The sequence below is a fragment of the Ixodes scapularis genome, unplaced genomic scaffold (assembly GCF_016920785.2).
Source record: "Ixodes scapularis isolate PalLabHiFi unplaced genomic scaffold, ASM1692078v2 PGA_scaffold8__174_contigs__length_109621045, whole genome shotgun sequence".
Taxonomy (NCBI): Eukaryota; Metazoa; Arthropoda; class Arachnida; order Ixodida; family Ixodidae; genus Ixodes; species Ixodes scapularis.
In genome coordinates this window covers 4,938,521-4,958,398 of record NW_024609883.1, presented here as the reverse complement: position 1 = coordinate 4,958,398, position 19,878 = coordinate 4,938,521, and the positions used below count along the sequence as shown (strand labels likewise).

Here is a 19,878-nt window from a genome sequence, read left to right as displayed (position 1 = left end):
GTCGGAATCGAAGCCGGAACGAGCGTCTGCTCCCGAGACCACGGCCGAGACTCACGTGCTGTTTGGAGCTGTTCGCTGCGGCGTTTTCCTCTCGGCTCCTCGGAGCGGTGCGTGGGCCGTTCATTCTGCGGTGCAGAGTGCCTGCCCACCTGACGGCTGCCAGGCGCCCAATCGTCGGCCGCAGGTACACACGAGCGCGCGTGCACTGGTTTATTCTAATTTACGGCAGTCCGCAGCTGCGTTTCCCAGTTAATATAAATGGCAGTACTGCGCCTATTGCCGCGCGCCTTGTCGTATTTCTCGCGGACTGATGCGGGCTGGAAACATGCGTCTGATGCAAGTCACGATGGCTCGGAAAGAAAGAGGCCAGAAAGAGAAAAAAAGCGGCAGCAGAAGCCGACGACCAACTTGCATTGCGACCGAGCCCCGGGCTCACGACTCGAGTCCGTGCACAAAACGGCCTCCGCTGCCGCGGGCGTTTTTACGAGCGCTGTGCTCCCTTCGCGCCCCGGATTAATTAGACTCGTGACCGCTCCGAACACAAAGGCGTCGCAAGGTGCCTTGTGGGCGATAAAAGCGCTCAAAAGTACCAACAACACAGAACACAGGACGAGCGCTATCAACTCAAATTTTATTCAGCTCTGCGCGCTTCATGAACCTGCATCGTTTCGTTAAGTAGGAGAATAACGTAAACTTGGCCGAGTCGGTGATGCATAGCGAGGTGAAAACCGTGCAAAACAACAAAAGGACAACTCGAAGATACGGCGCTGATTTACAAGCACGCTTCATACGAAGGAAAAAAATGAAAAAAAAAATAGACAGGAACTCGGAAAAACACAAGCATATATCACTTGACACTGACAATCACTCAGAGTATGAAATGATTGGCTCATTACACTACAGTCGGTGACAGGTCAACAGTCCTGGGGAAGCTACCTCTTTCCAGTTCAGCAGAGTGGATGCTGGAAAGGAGGCCTTTCCAGCGTCTGCTCCGCGAAAGTGTAAAGAGGTGGGAGGAGTTTCAGCCCGTCACCAACTGTAGTGTAGTGTAGTCTGTTGCAGGTTGAGGAAAGCGGGACGAGCCAGCCCTCCCTTTAACAGAGTGAACTCTGGAGACGAGGGGAGAGGGGTCCACGCGCCTCCTCTACAGCGTTCTGCTAAAGTGAGTTGAGGGCTTTGTGGGAGCAGCCTGTCTCGCTTTTCTGAGCCTGCAACAGACACGTCTGCAGCTCCATGCAATGCAGCGGAAACAGGAAGGTAGGCCTTAGGCACGTGGGTTCCTTAATTGTCCCGCTCGGCGGGCACGGCAGAACCGCTCGCAATCGTGGCTCGCAGACAGCCATTTCTGAAAGCAAAGAGCACTCTTCACTGTATGGGAGTAGGCTTTACCGTTTCATCAGTTTTCCGGCGAAATGTGTTGCAGTGAACAGACGGCGTAAGCGAGTGGGCATTCCTTCAAACTGGAACCGTTGGAATTGGCAAATGGACTTTTTTTTTGATTTTTTTTATGAATTTGATTGAGCCCTTTGGATCGGGCGGTAGCTTACGCCACCTAGCCATTTTGTTTTACCATTTAAGCTTAGAATACTTAAATGTGAAATCTATATTCACTCCGCACTGCAAAGAAAGTGAGACTATAAAACCCCCTTGCCATCAGTTAATAAGAAAATTCCTAGTTTTCTCTCGCTTTCTGCCACCATTCACTTAATCTTAGCTTGGTAATCTCTACAGTCTTGAAATCCACTCTCCCTTCGCTGTCTTTAAAACCCAATGACTTTATTAAATCTATGTTGTTTATTAAATCTATGTATTAAACCATGGATGGATGGATGGATGAATACGGCTGAGCCCTTTGGATCGGGCGGTAGCTTACGCCACCTAGCCATTTTGTTTTACCATTTAAGCTTAGAATATTTAAATGTGAACTCTATATTCACTCCGCAGTGCAAAGAAAGTGAGGCTATGAAACCCCCTTGCCATCAGTGAATAAGAAAATACCTAGTTTTCTCTCGATTTCTGCCACCATTCACTTAATCTTTGCTTGGTAATCTCTACAGTCTTGAAATCCACTCTCCCTTCGCTGTCTCTAAAACCCAATGACTTTATTAAATCTATGTTGTCTCCGGTAGGCATAGGGTGAAGCCCTTTACAGTAGAGTATCAAGTGCTCAGCCGTCTCGTCCTCCTCTCCACAAGCAGTGCACACTGTATCAATTTCCTGGTACTTCACTCTGTATGTTCTGGTTCGCAGAACACCCGTTCTTGCCTCAAACAGCAATGAGCTTCCCCTAGAATTGTCATAAATGCTTTCTTTGGCAATAACTGTTTTGTTTAATCTATAGCATAGAAATAATGGAAACAGCGCACAAACGACAAGGACGGGAGGAAAAGGAGTACACAGGACGAGCGCTGAACTGACAACTGAATATTTATTGAAAAGGACCCAACGACGAAAACACCCACAAAAAACACACTCGCATCAACACGTGTCCATGAAAGTAATCTCCTTCTTATGTAAATACACAGAAGTTTGACTCACGCAGTGCTGTTCCCCCTCCTTCTTTATTCCATACGCTTCTAAAATTTCCCTGGCTGTTTTATCTGCTCCCCTCCCCATGATTGTGATCTTATTGAAATCAGGATGACATTTGCATGTTCCGCAGTGCAGGGGCAAATGCCCTCCTGCTGTTGAACTAAGCGACCAGTCATGTTCGCGTGCCCTTTCATTTATGCAACGGCCCGTTTGCCCGATGTAAACTCTTCCACAGCTTAACGGGATCCTGTACACCACTCCGATCGCACAATCCACGTACTTCTTTCTGTGGTTTACAGTGCATTGGTTCCCACCCCCCCTCCTCTCGGCTACTTTAGAACAAAGGTGTGCCAGCTCACGAGGCGCCGAAAACACGACAGGGACATCAAACCTCCCCGCCACCTTTTTCAGGTTGTGGGAAATTCTGTGCTGATACGGGATAACCTGAGGTCTCTTGCTAGGTCTATCCAGCCGCTGATGAGGTCCCCCCTTAATCTTCTTCAACAGCGTTTCCGCTACCGCCAGCAAAACAGAAGAAGGGTATCCCCCTGCTGCAAGCCGCACTGTCTGCTGTTCAAAGCTCTCTGCCATAGAATGGGGACAGGACTTATCAAGGGCAGCCTGCATACACGAAGACGCTATGCTTCGTTTGACGAGCTTTGAGTGGGCGGAGTCGAAGGGCAGAAGTCCCTTTTTTGTACGAGGATGGTAGGCCCAACATACGTGACTTCCTGTGAACTGCAGTTCTAAATCTAAATGCTGGAGGCAGAACCCATCTTGGAGTTCATGAGTAAACCTCAGTCCCCCAGAGTTTTTTGCAAAAACTTCCATCACCTTTTTGACAACCTGATCCTCGAGGACCCCCCCAGACGATTTAGTGAGCACGAGGTAATCGTCCACATACCTGAACACTTTCCTAACGCTGTTTCCGTCCAAATTTTCTACAATAGCTTGATCGCACATGGCCAAATAAATGTCGCAGAGAATGGGCGCTACACTTGAGCCTATACATATTCCTTCGTTCTGCAAATAGTAACCACCGTCAAACAGGACAAACGTCGATTGTAAATAAAACTCCAACAGTTCCAGAAAGCCATCAACCCCCACCCCACTTGCGTTCTATACATATTCCTTCGTTCTTGCAGAACGAAGGAATATGTATGGGCTCAAGTGTAGCGCCCATTCTCTGCGACATTTATTTGGCCATGTGCGATTGAGCTATTGTAGAAAATTTGGACGGAAACAGCGTTAGGAAAGTGTTCAGGTATGTGGACGATTACCTCGTGCTCACTAAATCGTCTGGGGGGGTCCTCGAGGATCAGGTTGTCAAAAAGGTGATGGAGGTTTTTGCAAAAAACTCTGGGGGACTGAGGTTTACTCATGAACTCCAAGATGGGTTCTGCCTCCAGTATTTAGATTTAAAACTGCAGTTCACAGGAAGTCACGTATGTTGGGCCTACCATCCTCGTACGAAAAAGGGACTTCTGCCCTTCGACTCCGCCCACTCAAAGCTCGTCAAACGAAGCATAGCGTCTTCGTGTATGCAGGCTGCCCTTGATAAGTCCTGTCCCCATTCTATGGCAGAGAGCTTTGAACAGCAGACAGTGCGGCTTGCAGCAGGGGGATACCCTTCTTCTGTTTTGCTGGCGGTAGCGGAAACGCTGTTGAAGAAGATTAAGGGGGGACCTCATCAGCGGCTGGATAGACCTAGCAAGAGACCTCAGGTTATCCCGTATCAGCACAGAATTTCCCACAACCTGAAAAAGGTGGCGGGGAGGTTTGATGTCCCTGTCGTGTTTTCGGCGCCTCGTAAGCTGGCACACCTTTGTTCTAAAGTAGCCGAGAGGAGGGGGGGGTGGGAACCAATGCACTGTAAACCACAGAAAGAAGTACGTGGATTGTGCGATCGGAGTGGTGTACAGGATCCCGTTAAGCTGTGGAAGAGTTTACATCGGGCAAACGGGCCGTTGCATAAATGAAAGGGCACGCGAACATGACTGGTCGCTTAGTTCAATAGCAGGAGGGCATTTGCCCCTGCACTGCGGAACATGCAAATGTCATCCTGATTTCAATAAGATCACAATCATGGGGAGGGGAGCAGATAAAACAGCCAGGGAAATTTTAGAAGCGTATGGAATAAAGAAGGAGGGGGAACAGAACTGCGTGAGTCAAACTTCTGTGTATTTACATAAGAAGGAGATTACTTTCATGGACACGTGTTGATGCGAGTGTGTTTTTTGTGGGTGTTTTCTTCGTTGGGTCCTTTTCAATAAATATTCAGTTGTCAGTTCAGTGCTCGTCCTGTGTACTCCTTTTCCTCCCGTCCTTGTCGTTTGCGCGCTGTTTCCATTATTTCTAAGCATGAACCAGCTCGCCCACATCGCTACTCTGATTTAATCTATAGCTTTCCAGAGCCGTCTTTGTCTGCATTCTCTCTAGCCACCGATCTCTTTCTGTGGCCTTAACTTTCTTCTTAACTGAGACTTGCTCTTCCGTATCTTCGCTATAGCCCAAAAACTTTCCTCTTAATTTCCTAGTGTGCTGTCTCCACTTTGTGTCTACACTCCTCATGTATAAATAGCTGAAAACATTTCGTGCCCATTGCTCCCCGTCCATTTGCCTCAACCTATCCTCAAATTCTACCTTGCTCACCGCTTCCCTGCTCTCAAATGATGCCCATCCCATGTCTCCTTGTACTCCCTGGTTTGGCGTTTTGCAATGTGCCCCCAAAGCCAGTCTACCTACTCCGCGCTGTTTTATTTCTAGTCTCGCATGCACTTCGGATTTCATGCATAGCACTGCGTTTCCAAAAGTCAAGCCAGGCACCATGACCCCTTTCCAAATCTCTCTCACCACCTCATACCTGTTGTAATTCCAAAGTGCTCTATTTTTCATTACAGCTGCATTTCTGTTGCCCTTACCTATTATATACTTTTCATGGTCTCTGAGATATTCTGCACCATCACATATCCATACTCCTAGATACTTGTATTTACTAGCTCTCTCAACTGTAATATTCTGTATCTTCAGCCTCTCAACTTCATCCTCGTTAAAAATCATGACTGCCGATTTTTCGCTACTGAATTCTAAACCTAATTCCTCTCCTTCCCTAGCACAGATGCTCATTAATTCCTGCAACTCTGTCCTGTTGTTAGCCATTAGTACAATATCATCCGCATACATCAATCCCGGTAAGGATTGCTGAATTTTTTGGCCTAGCTTACTGTAAGAAAGTTTGAACCCAAGCCCACTCTTCTCTAGTCTATCCTCCAATCCTCTCAGATACAACATAAACAGCAAAGGCGACCATTTTTGAGTTGTGAGCACCATCTGGGGAGTTGTCTGCAAACTACAAATAGAGTGCAGCCCAACGTGCCTCTGCCCGTAAGAACAGATTGGCCTTGTGCTGTCGTATCGGTTTTCGGCGCTGTTTATACCCCACACTACCGATACTAAAAAATGAAGCGTCAAAATAGACTAAAGACACGCGAAGATAGATACTGACAATGATGGTGCCCTGCGAAAATGGCAACAGTGGGTAGATAGGCCTAGGGAGAGAGTATATGCGTGTGGAGAAGCTTAATGGAGAAAGGTCTATCAATTGTGCGTAAAAATGAAAGAAAATAAATGTTCCAAGTAGTTTTGTAATTAAATTATCGAAATCCACCTTTTGTCTTTCGGGGGCATTTGGTCCAGAAGGATTGGTGGCGAATTTTGAGATTTTTCCAATTGTCAAAAGTTGCGTATTTGATATCACCATATGCTTTACCCACAGTTAATGTCAATTTAGGTTGCTTTCTTATGCTAGCTAGAATGTTTTCGATGATTCTACACTATTTTAAATTTATAACTGGTTAATTTTACATGCTGGAATTGACACTAATGATGATATTTTGCCGAATTTGGATTGCCATGGCAGTCCGCTCATTTGAAATTACCATATTTTTCGGTGTATATTCTGCAAACTATACTTATTTCAAAAGTAATATTTTGTGCTGTGCGGACTGTATACTGTGTTTTTTCTGCACTTTGAGCATTTTCTCGTTAACACGTGCCGCGACATTACAGAGACTCGAGCAACGCCGTCCGAACGGTCCACGTTGGTCCAATTTCGAAGGAACAAGTGCAAAGCCGGGGAGGTGCCATGGCGCGCGTGGCCTGCGTCTTTGGCGGCACGGGGGGCATTGGCGCTTGCGTGGCCAAGAGGTTCCTGCTGGGGGGCTGCGCCGTGGCAGTGTTCTCCCGGCGGGCCGACAGCGTGGCCGCCACCCTGGCCCAGCTGCAGCCTTTTGCCGTAAGGCCGTAGGTTGGCGGGGGACCGGGTAGCCCCGTGAGGCGCCCGGGTGGAAGCGGCCACGCGTTGCCACTTTGCGCCAATAAAAGGCCGGTGCAGAGGCGTGCGGAGGGAGACGCGAGCTTGGACGACGGTGAATTAACGTTTGTGTGTGGAGCGTCGTGTCCTTCTCCGGGGCAGGTGGCAGCGAGGGAAACGACCCTGGTCTCTGGTTTCCTTCTCTACGCTCGCCTCCTCCGACGCATAGTGCTCTACGGGAGCCTAGAGGCTCGCTTTTGATAACCCGCGACCGAGCATAGCTTCCTGGGTTTTTAAGCTCATTTCCCGTCGGAAAACCTTGTACTTGAACGCAAAGATGAAAGAAATAAGCCTACCATGTTGTGCCCATTGTACAGTCTCCGTCAATACGAAAGACCCTTTCACTGAGGCAGTTTATGTGGCAGCGTGCGTGTTGGCCAGAGACATTTTACTTTTGGAGAGAGTACGGGTGGGGGGGGGGGTGGGGGGGGGTGATCGTCTCTAAAGGAAGGCCCAGAAATAATAAAAGGTGGCTTAAATGTGCCGCGCTTGAGACGAGGGAATGCTTGTGGCCCTGGACCGGCGGGCCCACCGACCGAGGAAAGGTACATTGACGCCCGTCGGAGGAACGAACGTGACTTATGTATTTACGGCGTGTACGAGGCCTCCGGGAACGGTGGGTGCCACTGTCGGACACGCGGCATCGTCTTGTTGCAGCATCGCCCACTATGAACTGCCGTCTGGTGTATTGATATCACACTACAAAGGGCGCATTTATTTTCTGGCCCTGAGCAGTGCGGGCCTTACCAAAGCAAATCCCGCGCAGTCGCCTGGGACTGCCTCGTCAAATGGGTTGTCTTTCTGAAGAGTGCCTCTTGTTTAAACGGGAGCTTTAATCTGACCCGCCAGTCAGAACGGAATCACATATCCAGAATCAAAAGAAAAGAGCGCATGCAGGCCCTTCGAAAGCACGAGATCATCTTCTTCCACCGTGGGTCATGAAATGGTGGCGTGTTTTTGTTATATTAGAGCACAGCTCTTAGGGGCCCGTTTCCGGCTTGAGCGGCGTCGGCGTCGGCGTAACTGCGCGGTGCATCATGGGAAATGTCCCATAATGCACCGCGCGAGCCCCCCACCGGGGTCACGTGACCTCGGGGGGGGGGGCACGTGACCCCCCCGAGGTCACGTGACCCCTCGAAGTCACGTGACTCCCCTGAGGTCCCGTGACCCCTGCCGATGTCGCGTGACCCCCAATGACGTCATCGTCACTGATGACGTCACCGGCATCCACATCGTCATCGTCATCATCACTGATGACGTCATTATCACTGATGACGTCACTGGCATCCACATCGTCATCATCACTGATGACATCACCGGCATCCACATCGTCATCGTCATCATCACTGATGACGTTACCGACATCCGCATCGTCATCGTCATCATCGCTGATGACGTCATCAGTGACGTCACTGATGTCGTCACCGGCATCCACATCGTCATCGTCATCGTCACTGATGACGTCACCGGCATCCGCATCTTCATCCTCATCATCACTGATGACGTCACCGGCATCCGCATCGTCATCGTCATCATCACTGGTGAAGTCATCAGTGACGTCACTAATGACGTCATCGGTTCCCGCATCGTCATCGTCACTGATGACGTCATCAGTGACGTCAGTGATGACATCATCGGCATTGGGGGTCACGTGACCCCCAAGGTCACGTGACCCCCCAAGGTCACGTGACTCCCCCCCCCCCCCCCCCCCCCCCGGGTCAGTTGAACTCCCCCCCCCCTCAGTACCCTTCTCTCTTCCTCCTCAAGAGCTGCGCTCTAATTCGGCGTTACAGGGAGTTGTAAGCAGCTTTCACTTTTTTAACAAGCTGCCACCCGGAGCTTGTTGCAGTTTTCTAGCGGGTAGGAAGCTCGACAAGTCGTCTCAAGATTAGTGTATTTGCGAGTCAAACTTCGCAGTAACAAATGATCTTGTCCTGTCTAGGATGAACTCGAATAATTCGTCTTACCTTCCACATTGTTCTTGGTCGTCTTGCATCACGAACAATTACGTTGTCTCTGACGAGGTGCTATTTGCAGTCCAATTTACCGGCTTCTACACTCAACACCACCACGGATGAAGTTAGCGAGCTCTACATTTGACAGCAAATAGTTTAACGGCAAACCGTTATTCGAGACAAACTGATTCACTGCTAAACCAGCATTGTTTGTGCCGCCCGAGCATCCCTCCCTCTCTCCGCTGCATAGCTGACGTCATAGTGCCGCATCGCAACAGCCTGTCGGTTTAGTCGCTTAAGGCATATGTGTGAATGCCCTTTTAGAATAGTATACACCAACTCATGTTTACAAACAAACCGGAGCGCCCGGAGCGCCCCTAGCGGATGCCACCGGCGCCGCGCATGCGCGGTGGGGGTGTGGGCAAGAAGCTCGCCGTCGCCCATAAACAAACCATTGAAATGCGATGTTGTCGGCGTCGGTGTGAGTCCCCCTGCCCTTTTTCGCGTTCGAATTGTTGGTTTTACGTCTACCTGGCGATGTCTAACTACCTTGAGCGGCGTCAGCGAAATTACCGAGGCTCGTTACACCGCAAAACTTCGCGTGAATAATGTGACATGTGGCAATTCATTCCGCGTGAACGCCGCAGATTGCACGCTAAAGCCTGATTCGCATGATGAGATTTCGCTCAAAATTTTCAGTCACGACGCCGCTCGGGCTGCGAAAGCGTGAACCGTAGCTGAGATGGTCGACGACGATACTGAAAATCGCAAGCAGAATCGGACCAACTGAATTAGGCATAACAAGTCGGTGTTGGTCACTGGTAACAATGACCAACATCTCCTTGTATCTTCTGTTTACATCGAGCTTGCTTACCAACCTTCAAATTTAAGTCTTTTGAGGCCTGCACTCACTTCTTATCGCAAGTACCGGGCCAACATTTGGTCTACGGACCGGCGTAAGAGAGCAGACGACAAGCAGAAACGTTTGAAAGAGCAGACGACAATTCGAACAATCAGGCGGCCGTTTGAACTTGAAGACGCACTGAACGTAGACAGGTGGTCCGCACAACTTGAGTTATCTGGCGTTCATGTTGGAACAAAACAAATAAATCTGATGACCACACATACCCGTGAATTCAGCCCAAAGTGCTTCCCGCCCAAGCAATCATTGTCCGGCGGCGTCTGCTTTTCCCTTTTAACGGCACATATCCAGATTCTCGGACGAACCGAACACGTGAAAACTGACCGTCAAACCTTTCTCGACACTTTTGGTACGGCCACAGTCGCGGCGTTTTGACGAGAAGGCAGGTTTTTGTCTGGTTCCTTTCAAAACAACGCAGGAATACACGTCTGGCATGGGGACTTCTGCCCACAGCCCCAGACTGGAAGTGCGATCGACGCGCCACCACCGCGCCGTGACGTCACAGAGATGAGTTGGTGTATAACCTAGTTCAGTGGTTCTCAAATAGGGGTCCGCGGACCCTTTAGGGTCCGTGAAGGCATTCTAGAGGTCCGTGAATCCCTGCCTCATTAGTCAAGCCGGGCAATAAGAGTTGTCTTTGTTCAGGTCGAGAAGAAACGTTTCATTTTTCGGGCGAGTTTTCTCGTGTGTATGTCAATAACAAAGGTCTACTTCACACTCGGCCTTAGTTATACTAATCTATTAAATCATAATAATTAACCTATATCTTTCCCCTCCCTTCACCACGAACGGGGTTCTCCCTCATCTCCACCGATCCACAAGGGGTCTGCGAAACATCGATGGTTGAGAACCACTGACCTGGTTGATCAACTTCTTTGTCTTTTTTTTCTTTGGGGGTGCGACCTGGTATCCCTTCGGAGCTTACGGAGCTCACAGCTATTTCGGGATAGTCCTACTTTATGCTGAGGAGGGATCAACAAGAAACAATCTTTTGGAGGTTTGTGTGTCAAGGCCCAGCCTTTTTTGACATTGGGTTTGGACTGTTTGAATTGTCCAAAATGTGCTTCCACTTCTCAACGTGGCGGGGCATTGTCAAGTTCTTATCAGAGCCAATGACAAGATTCAAGCCTTGCAAGCGGAGTTTCGTGAATCGAAGAAAGTGTGCGGAGCTTTGAAATGTAGTACCAGTGTTACCCGCATTTGTCTGATTTGTCAGCTTGAGCTACCGTAGTACAGTCAAACCTGTTTATAACGAACAGCAGGAAATGCTACTATCAGTTCAGTATAGCTAGTAATTCCATATAGCAGAAACCATTTACAACGAACTTCCACGATGCATTCGTTGTAAGGGTAGAGCTTCTCTTTCTCTCTCATCTCTTCACTTCCGCCTTGTAACAACGGCCTGGAATTTTTTTTATTTTTTTGCACGCGTGCAGACTTTGTTTTTTTTTTAGCTTATCTCCCCTTCTGAAACATTCTCTTCGTAGACAACCGCTTTGGGATGAAAAGTTTTTTTGTTTTTTTTTCGTGTCCGTGCAGAGTGTTTTTTTAGTTTTCTCTCCTTCTGAATCACTTCTCTTCGCTCAATTTCGTTTGTGGCTTGAGCTTCTGAAATTTTCTTTTTTCTTTCCTACTTTTTTGGGGGGGAAAGGGACAGGCTAGAAGACAATTGTTTACGTTTTTTTGGAAGCCTTCCCGGGGGAAAAAGTTTGATATAGCCAGTGTGTTGTTCGTTATAAAAAGTACTTTTTAGATGCATTTTTATTTAACTTTCCTGTGAGTTCGATATCGGCAATAAATTGTTGTAGGTGGGTTCGTTTTAAACGGGTTTCACTGTACTTCGCATCAGAAGCTTGTCAGTTTCGATCCTACCTAAATGCACGGCCGCTCGTACGGAAAGGGAGCTTCGAGTGGGCGTTGCGCGAGCAGTCTTCCCCAAACCTGACTCTTATGAACAAAAAATAATGGATGTGCATAAAAATAGGAAATTTCGAGGCTACATTGGTCGATTACAATCGTATCAAGTAATTTCTCTCTGGAATACCACTGCAACTCGAGGTTCCTGTTCACCCTGGGTAGGGCAGATGTCAATATCTGCCTCATCTGTACTTGTCTGCTTAGGTTTTCCAAAATTATTTTAGTGTTCTACGCATTACTGGGACAGATTGTGCTTGTTAGTTATGCTATTACATAACATTACACTACAGATTATGCTATTACACAAATTTGTCTCATTAAAATTTGGGCCAAATCACATAGGTTGCAAATTTTCACCGTTCATATGGCCCGTTTTTTAAATTCAGTCCGGCAACTATCATTGTCTCAGTATATGCATCTGTGCCCAACTAATAGACCCTTTCCAAAAGTGCACACTCTGAGCATGTATGGAACTCAAGGGCTGCGTCAGCTTTGGGCGTCAACTAGGCTCGTATTCAAAACGAATTCTGCGTCCTCATTGGGCGAGGACTCGGATCCAGTCACGCGCTTGGCGTCCAAGCGGTGGCGACCGCCAATGTTGCTCGATGGACTTTGGAAGAGGTCCCATTGCGGCCTACTTGGAAGTTGAAGAAGCTACCGAGCGGAGGATTTGCGAGGCCCGCACGTTGAGACGTCGGTACAACGAGACGCACCAATTGGATACGACTTATCGGGTGATCCGAGAACTAACTCACCTTCCATTGACGTGCGAAAGTGACGGTGCTCGATTGTTTGACCGCCATTAGTTTCTCGAACGAGAAACTGCTTTTCTGAGCCAGCAGATGGCAATGAATTTGAAAAGGGTCTATTGTGAACTCCCTCTGAGAGCGCTGTGCTAAATGCAATCATTCGTAAATATTCGCCCAGTACTAACAGAAAGACACGCAAACGAAGGACCATATATATGCTTTTGGACTGAAGACACGCGAACTTCAATATGTAAGAATTATATATGAAAAAAAACTTTCTTGTTAAAAACCGGAAAAAGTACTGTAAAACCCTTAATTGTTGCGAATTGAAAAATTTGTGAAATTTAAGGGCACATCAAAATTTCGGTTCTTAAGAGTTTCAGTTCAGATGCCTGGAATTCGTGAAATTTAGTGGCCGCAATTATGTCCTTTGTGACTGATTGGCGAAAATGGGGGCCGCAAAAATAAAGAGTTTTACGGTATGTTGAATCTGGAAATAATGAAAACCAACAACACAAAACCCTAAGTATAGTTTTTTGTCTGAAGCAGATTCATTGCTAAAGATCTTGTAAAAAAATCTTTAACCTAGCAACTTTTTGTCTAGCCTCGAAAGATTTCAGTCCATATTTATGTATCGCGTCAGATACTTCAAAATGTTTCACATTGTATGTGGGTGCTCGTACGCATCAATATTTAGCTGCCCCAACAATTCTAAACACGAAATGTATGCGCTTTATCCGTTGGTTTAGACTCGACGTCGGAAGGTATTACACCTTCAGCGATAATGCTGAAAACATGCGAAGATTAGATAGACTCGCCAATTCCACGCTCCAACTTGGCAACTCAAAGGAGCACCGGAAGCTCTAGAGATGTAGATTTGTAATGTCTATGGCCAATTTTCTGCCTTCCCTTAAAGGGACACTGACAGGGTATTTATGCTCGCCGAGGTTTTTAGTTGTACGCGACATATGAGAGCTCAACTACCCAGAACAGCATACAGAATTTGCGGCTCGAAATTCGTTTTTTTTTTCCGCCCGAAAACCGCCAATCGAGAACTGGCCGGTTTGAGTCGCGCTCACTCTTTTTTCCATGGTCACTGGCCATTTTTCGAAGGTTTTTTTATTTTTTAAAATTTAATTAAAGTCGTGGGTCATTGAAGGCACACAGTCAGTACTAAAAATATAAAAAAAATGAAGCCCATTTTTTGTGGCTTGTAGCTCAGTGGGAAGACGTCCGCTTCACATGCAGCGGGCATGAGTTCGATCCCTAGTGTGGGCGTACCATCTTTTTTTTTTTCAAACATTTTGCAATGTTTACGTTTCTTTTTTTGTTTTTTTTGCTACAATTATTGCTGAAATAAACAATTGTTGTGGACGATACATCGCCAAACTAAGTGGTATGAGTTTCCATTTTTGACACCTGCGAACTGAATGTAGTTCCTTTCTACACAATGCAAGGAGCATATGAATCGGGTAGCGCCCGCTTTCCGAGCTTCCCGTAACTGTTCTACAGGAATTGGAGCCAGCCATCGATCCCGACCCGTTGATCTTTCGGAAACTTGTGCACTCTGCTGCACAATGCCACTCTCAGATGCAGGACATGGGAGGCAGCTCTCCATGCAACATCTTGGGAGTATTCTTTTCGGAGCCGATCACGGGAATTCAGCACGGGCACTCACTACTCATCTCCCAACTCCTCAATGTACAAAACAACTCATCTTGAAGTACAGAACAGCGAGCGGAACAAACATAATTCTGCAAAGGAATCGCACGGCGAACGGATCGTGCTGCGCAAGGAAGAAAAAAAAAAAATCGTACGGTTGGGTGCAGCCACGTGATTTCCGCCACTCACTCTCTCCTCTCCACTTCTCCGTGCGGTGCGGGGGCTTCGGCTTCGGTTTCAGTTTCAAGCAGTTGCGTTTTTTGGCTTTATTAAAAAAATATGTGACTCTGTAGCAAAATAATTAAAGGGATAGTATTCCGACACCATAATAAATTGCCTGGCAAAAAATGAAAACCAAATTTTTGGGGTGTGTTCGTGTCCCTTTAATGGAACTTTTTTTTTTTTAAATTTCCGCGGGTTTTAGAACATTTTTCTGCATAACCCCACCCTCGTGCAATCTCCTCGAGGTCCTCGAGGTGACTGATATAAATAATTTGTGGCTGCCAAATCGTCATATGCAGATTTGCATTTCACGAGTTCTTGTCTAACATTGAAATGCACAAAATCTGCGGAGAAAAGAAAACGAACCCCGAACAAACAGCCTCGAATTTGAAGTAAAATAAACCTTGAAGACGGGCAACCCTCCCTGTCTATGCCACCAGGAGCCGTAGCATGCGGTGCTCCGAGAATGTTTTGTAGCGTGAGCTACACTGGCTAAGGTTGAGCAGTTTCGTGTGATTCGCATAATGAGCTGTGCTCCGTGCTGCGCTTGCGCGAAGAGCAGTGATGTCACACAACATACTAGAGCCGCCGCCGCCGCGCTTGCCTCGCCGGTCTGCGGATTCCAGAGGAGTGACGTCATACCCGCGGCAGGTGCACTGGTGCCACAACGTGCCCAGCTGTGCGCTTTCATTGCACAGTAGCCAAGTCTGACGCTGCACCGGAGCAGCTTGATAGCGTCTCTCATTTTGTGTGCATGAGCTCACGCTACGTATATCCTGCCGTAACCGAGCCAAGCCACCGCAATTTTTCTTTTTTTCTTCAATCCCTTGTCGGAGAAAGTGAATGCTGACATTGCTGCTTGCCCTGCAGGGACAACATGCCCCGGTCAAAGGCATGTGCTGCGACGTGCGGGAGGAAGACAGCGTTCGCGAGGTTGTCGGCTGGACGGAGCAGAACGTCGGCCCCATCAGGTACCTGGTAAACTGCTCAGGCAAGTCGGCTGGGAGAGGCACTCGAGCTCCCGTTTGGTCGCCATCAGAGCGAGTTCTAGTGTCACGGAGAGCGAACCAAGATATCGCAGCTAACTACTCGCAAAACCGAAAGAAAAGCCGGGTCATCCGCTACAAATCGAGTACTGCAGGTGACGCGATCGAACGAGTGTTTAAGTTGGGGAACGTCCGCTATTTTACGAAGGAAGCGATCGACAACCCGCGCTTCCTTCGCAAATCTCGAGCCATCTTGGTGCCGTACACGAGCCGACGTCCGACGGTGGACAAAGAAACGCTCGGGACAATCGCGTGGGCAACCACGAAACCTCTCTCTCTGTCCATCTGTGGATGAGAAGTTCTCACCGAAATACTGCCCATCGTGAACTCGCAAACGGATAAAACATCTCTTGTCGTAGATAATGTTTGTCTAATGAGCGGTTGAGAACTTTGGCTCTCCCAGGGAAGGGGATGGGACATCGGTTGATTGTGCAGCGCCTACACTCCCTGCAGGCGTTGTTGTCGACAAGCTTCTGCTGCAGACGACTGAGGCCGACATGCGTCGTCTGCTCGACACCAACCTGATGGGGGCCATCTTCTGCTCCAAGGCGGCTCTGAAGCACATGCTGAGGCGGCGGGAAGGCAGCATCGTCAACATAGGTGACGTTTTTGCCAGTGAGGCCGTCTGCTTTGATAGTGGAAGTGATGAAATGTAGAGAAACTGACTCCAAAGACCGAGGGCCGTGAACGAATACCCAGCTGCTTTGCTGCGACTTTATTCGTGTACAAACATAATGGAAATGGGGTGCCCTCTTGGTGAGTACCGTATTTACCCGAAAATAGGTCGACCACGAAAATAGGTCGACCCCTATTTATTGAGCCCACCGAGAATAAAAAAAAATAATTCAAATATAGGTCGACCTTTTGTATTTAAGGAACAGGGGAAAGTTAGGGCAAAAGAAACAAACCTTTATTTACAGCACTCTCAGCTAAATCACAGGGCGATGTCAAAAACTTATTCATCGTCAGAACTTCCGGACATATCATCGTCCGAAGCTTCGACAGCTTGGTAAACATCCTCGAAAATTCCCAACAATACCTCACTGACACCGTTGTAAAATGACGACAAGAAGAAACGAAAGAAGGTGGAGACGGGCGAGCAACGAAAGACCAAATACAAAGACATGAGCAACGCAGCGAGCCCCGTGAGCAACACGCGACCCGCCGAAAAAAAAAAAAAAAAAAAAAAAAAAAACTAAAGTACCTCCGTTTTTTTTTTTTTTTTGTGTGTGTGTGCGCGTTTGCGAGGGAGAGAGGAATGGAGCGCATAGGAGGGCAAAGTGCATGGCGCATTGCGTTCCTCTCCCTCCCCTTCCCCCTTGCCCAGCGAGGGGAACGCTACAGGCGTGATAGCGAAACTCGACGCCGAGGGAATGTGCGCGAGAGCCATGGCCGGCGGACACGGGCTGTCGGCTGCTGCTGTTCGGTTGTTTTTGTGCATCAAAAGCTTTTTGAAACAAGAAGCCGCGCGGCTCTACCGCGACGTTTCAAATTTTGGTCGCGAATTAGGTCGAAATTTTTTGGTCACGATTATAGGTCGACCCTTAATTTTTGACAACATTTCCGAAAAAAAAAGGTCGACCTATATTCGAATAAATACGGTAGTTTTGAGCATTAGCTGTAGAGGGTGCTAATGTAGCGACCAAATTGTATCTAAATTGTGGTGTCTGCTTTCAGTGATGATTTTATTTATAAACGCCACGCGTAATAAAAGGGTTTTTTTTTTGATCGGCTCACTTGGCTGGCGGTTCTCCTCACTCTCGACCGCCCCGGCCGCTCGCCCCTGAGCCCCGTGCTTTCGGAACTGCGCCTCGCTTCTACGCGACCACTTCATGGTGTCGGAAGCATGGTCCAAAGTGACTCACGATGCCAGACACCCTGGGAACTTTCGCTGTCTCGCCGCTCCTGCCAACAGCCGCTGCCTTCTCGCTCCGGTCCCCGCCGCCGTTCCTGTTTGACGAAGCCAGCCGGTGGCCTGCCTGGCTTCAGCAATTTGAAGATCACTCCTTGGCATCGGGCCTGTCCGCCGCGTCCGAAGAAACCAAGGTGCGCACCCTCCTATACTGCAGGGGTCGCCAAGCTCGTGTAGTACTTTCGTCTATCATGCTGGACGACGAGGCCTACCGCTCGTACGCCGACGTCTCAGCAAAGCTCACGGGCTAGTTTGTGCACCTTGTCAACGAGGTGTACGAGTCGAGTCGCTTCCACGAGCGCCCACAGTTGTTGGCGGGCGAGACCGTCGACGTGTTCTTCACGGCGTTGCGTAACCTTGTTAAACAGTGCAACTATCCGGCACCGGCGGTGGAGGACCGCATCGTACGAGACCGGTGCGTCGTCGGGCTGTGAGACTTTCGCCTAAACGTCGAGCAAAGGCTTCGCAGTCAAGTCCCCTGAACGTTGACGGTGCATCGAGGGAGCCAGCCAAGATGGCACTCGCCTCCAGAGTTGTAGATCCTTCTCGAAGCCGGGGCCACGGCCGGGACAGCCAGCCTCGCGGGTTGAAGGCGTCGTGCGACTACTGCGGCAACGCACGTAACTCACGTTCCGAGTGTCCAGCCGGGAGAGCTGCGTGTAACCATTGTCAAAAAAAGCAATATTTTGCGTCTGTTTGCCGATTGAAAATGGATTTACTATGGTTTATCGAACGCCCTTTCATCTAAACACGTTTAGAGAATGGGCACGTTTTATTAAAGCTCGGTTTAGAGAAAGCAGAGGCTCAGTTTAGAGAAACACCATTTAACGAAAAGGAACGCGCTTTAATAAAAGGCTTCCTGACTTCGTACATGTACCACTGGAGCGTGTGTTCGCCCACCCGCTGCCGCGCATTTAGGCCGCTTCGCGGCAACAGTCTGCGGCGGGTCATTACAAAAATTTTAACCGACCCGACCTATCCCCACAAGCAGCTTCGCGGAGGCCAAATTCGCTAAAAGGAGGCTCATCGCCATTTTCTCCAAACTAGGTTTTTCTATAAAGGAATTCGATAAACTGGGGTCGGTAAAACGACATTCTTTAAAAAGAGCTTCTCTAAACTGCATGTTTCCGCTTAAAAACAAAGCGCCTCGGCCACATCCAGCTGCACTCCAAGGAATCATTGCAAGAGCCCGGCCGGAACACCGTTGGAAACGTCAACAGCTGCCCCCTCCGGTGCAAGCTGGACTCTGGCGCAGACGTTTCTGTCGTCACCCGCTCTTTTCCGGGATGTGCTGCCTCGTTGGACCAACCCACGGGCGAGCAACTCGTCGGTCCGGGAAGCTGCCGGCTCGACCTTCTCGGGACGTTTCCGTCTACCCTGACATGTTGAGGTCGAGCAGTACACCAGAAGCTGTATGTCGCTGTCGGCGTAGACAACTCCTCCGCTAGGCTACGTTGGATTAGTAGGTGTTGGGGTCGTCCACTTCGTCGTCTTCGTAACAGACGCCGACCTGCCGAAGACGACTTCATTGCTGCCCGCTCCAACGCCGCCTGCAGCCGCCGCTCCACTCCTCGCGGGACTTTGCAGAACGAAGAACACGGGACAAGAAAACACACAGACGGGGCAGCGCCCTGCCTGCATGTCTTCTCGCTGTGTTCCTACGTCTTTTAGCGCTGTTCCCACCGAACAAGGGATAAATGAGTACAAGTACAGAACGGGCGAGAGGGGGGTGTTGGAGTTTGCTGTAATGCAGATTGAAGTGCTGGCGAAAGAGTCCATGGTGGTTGGGAGAGACTCAGTGAGTCGGCGATCCTTATCCACTACACTCGTTATCTTGAACGTTAGACCACGGCCACTGGATGCATGCGCGAGGTGCGGCCAGCCGTGTTTGCCGAAAACGGCGTTAGGCGCCTAGTTCGCTGCGCCGCCGCTGCGGCGCTACTGCTCCGGGCTGGGCAGGGCTCGCAAGGGAGCTCCGCACGGGGAGCGCGGCGGCCGCCTGACCAAACACGTGCGTTAACGTGCATTTATCGCCTCGACATTGCACACGAATGTGCGTGGGGAATGTTTTGTATTGGCTATTTTCAGGATACAAGAGCTGTACTTGATACGCGGAGCACAAATGAAATTTATTCAGTATGGGTTTAAACATATCTGCCGGCACACACGGTCAGCTTGCCGCACAGGGATAATCACCAGAATGGCCCACCATAGCGGCGGCTTTCATCGCTCAGGTCATTCATTGATGTTCACTTTCATGGAGGATCCATGTGTCATATTATTTGCTTACAAAAAATACTGTCTTTTATCGAATATGTTTGACCACTTACGGTCAGTCACATAAACAGCATTTTGAATATTTAGTTTTCTTCCGCTAATATTAATGATAATTGTATAGGGTCAGCTGAGCAGTTACTTGGGAATTAAAAACAGCTCGAAAAGACGAGAATTAGACAAAGTAGTGACACGGACGTAGCGCTGTCCGTGTCACTTCTTTGTCTTGTCCTTGTCTTTTCGCGCTGTTTTTAATTCCCAAGTATGTACTAACTCGCCCAAGCCTCAACTTTACCATTGAACAGTTCGAAATTA

The 19,878-nt window shown here is 48.7% G+C and overlaps 1 protein-coding gene across 2 annotated transcripts in view; it reads left to right on the top strand.

Moving 5' to 3' along the window:
* The first annotated feature begins 18 nt into the window (after nucleotides 1–18).
* LOC115308443 (carbonyl reductase family member 4) overlaps nucleotides 19–19,878 on the top strand; it is a 33,318-nt gene continuing 13,458 nt past the window's right edge. The window contains exons 1-4 of one of the 2 annotated variants that reach the window (XM_029966367.4): nucleotides 19–184; nucleotides 6,601–6,826; nucleotides 15,202–15,322; nucleotides 15,831–15,977. In XM_029966367.4, coding sequence (XP_029822227.1) covers nucleotides 6,677–6,826; nucleotides 15,202–15,322; nucleotides 15,831–15,977 — 418 coding nt within the window. In that variant the 5' untranslated portion in view covers nucleotides 19–184; nucleotides 6,601–6,676. The remainder of the gene's footprint in view (nucleotides 185–6,600; nucleotides 6,827–15,201; nucleotides 15,323–15,830; nucleotides 15,978–19,878) is intronic. The other variant, XM_029966368.4, reaches the window with a different exon arrangement.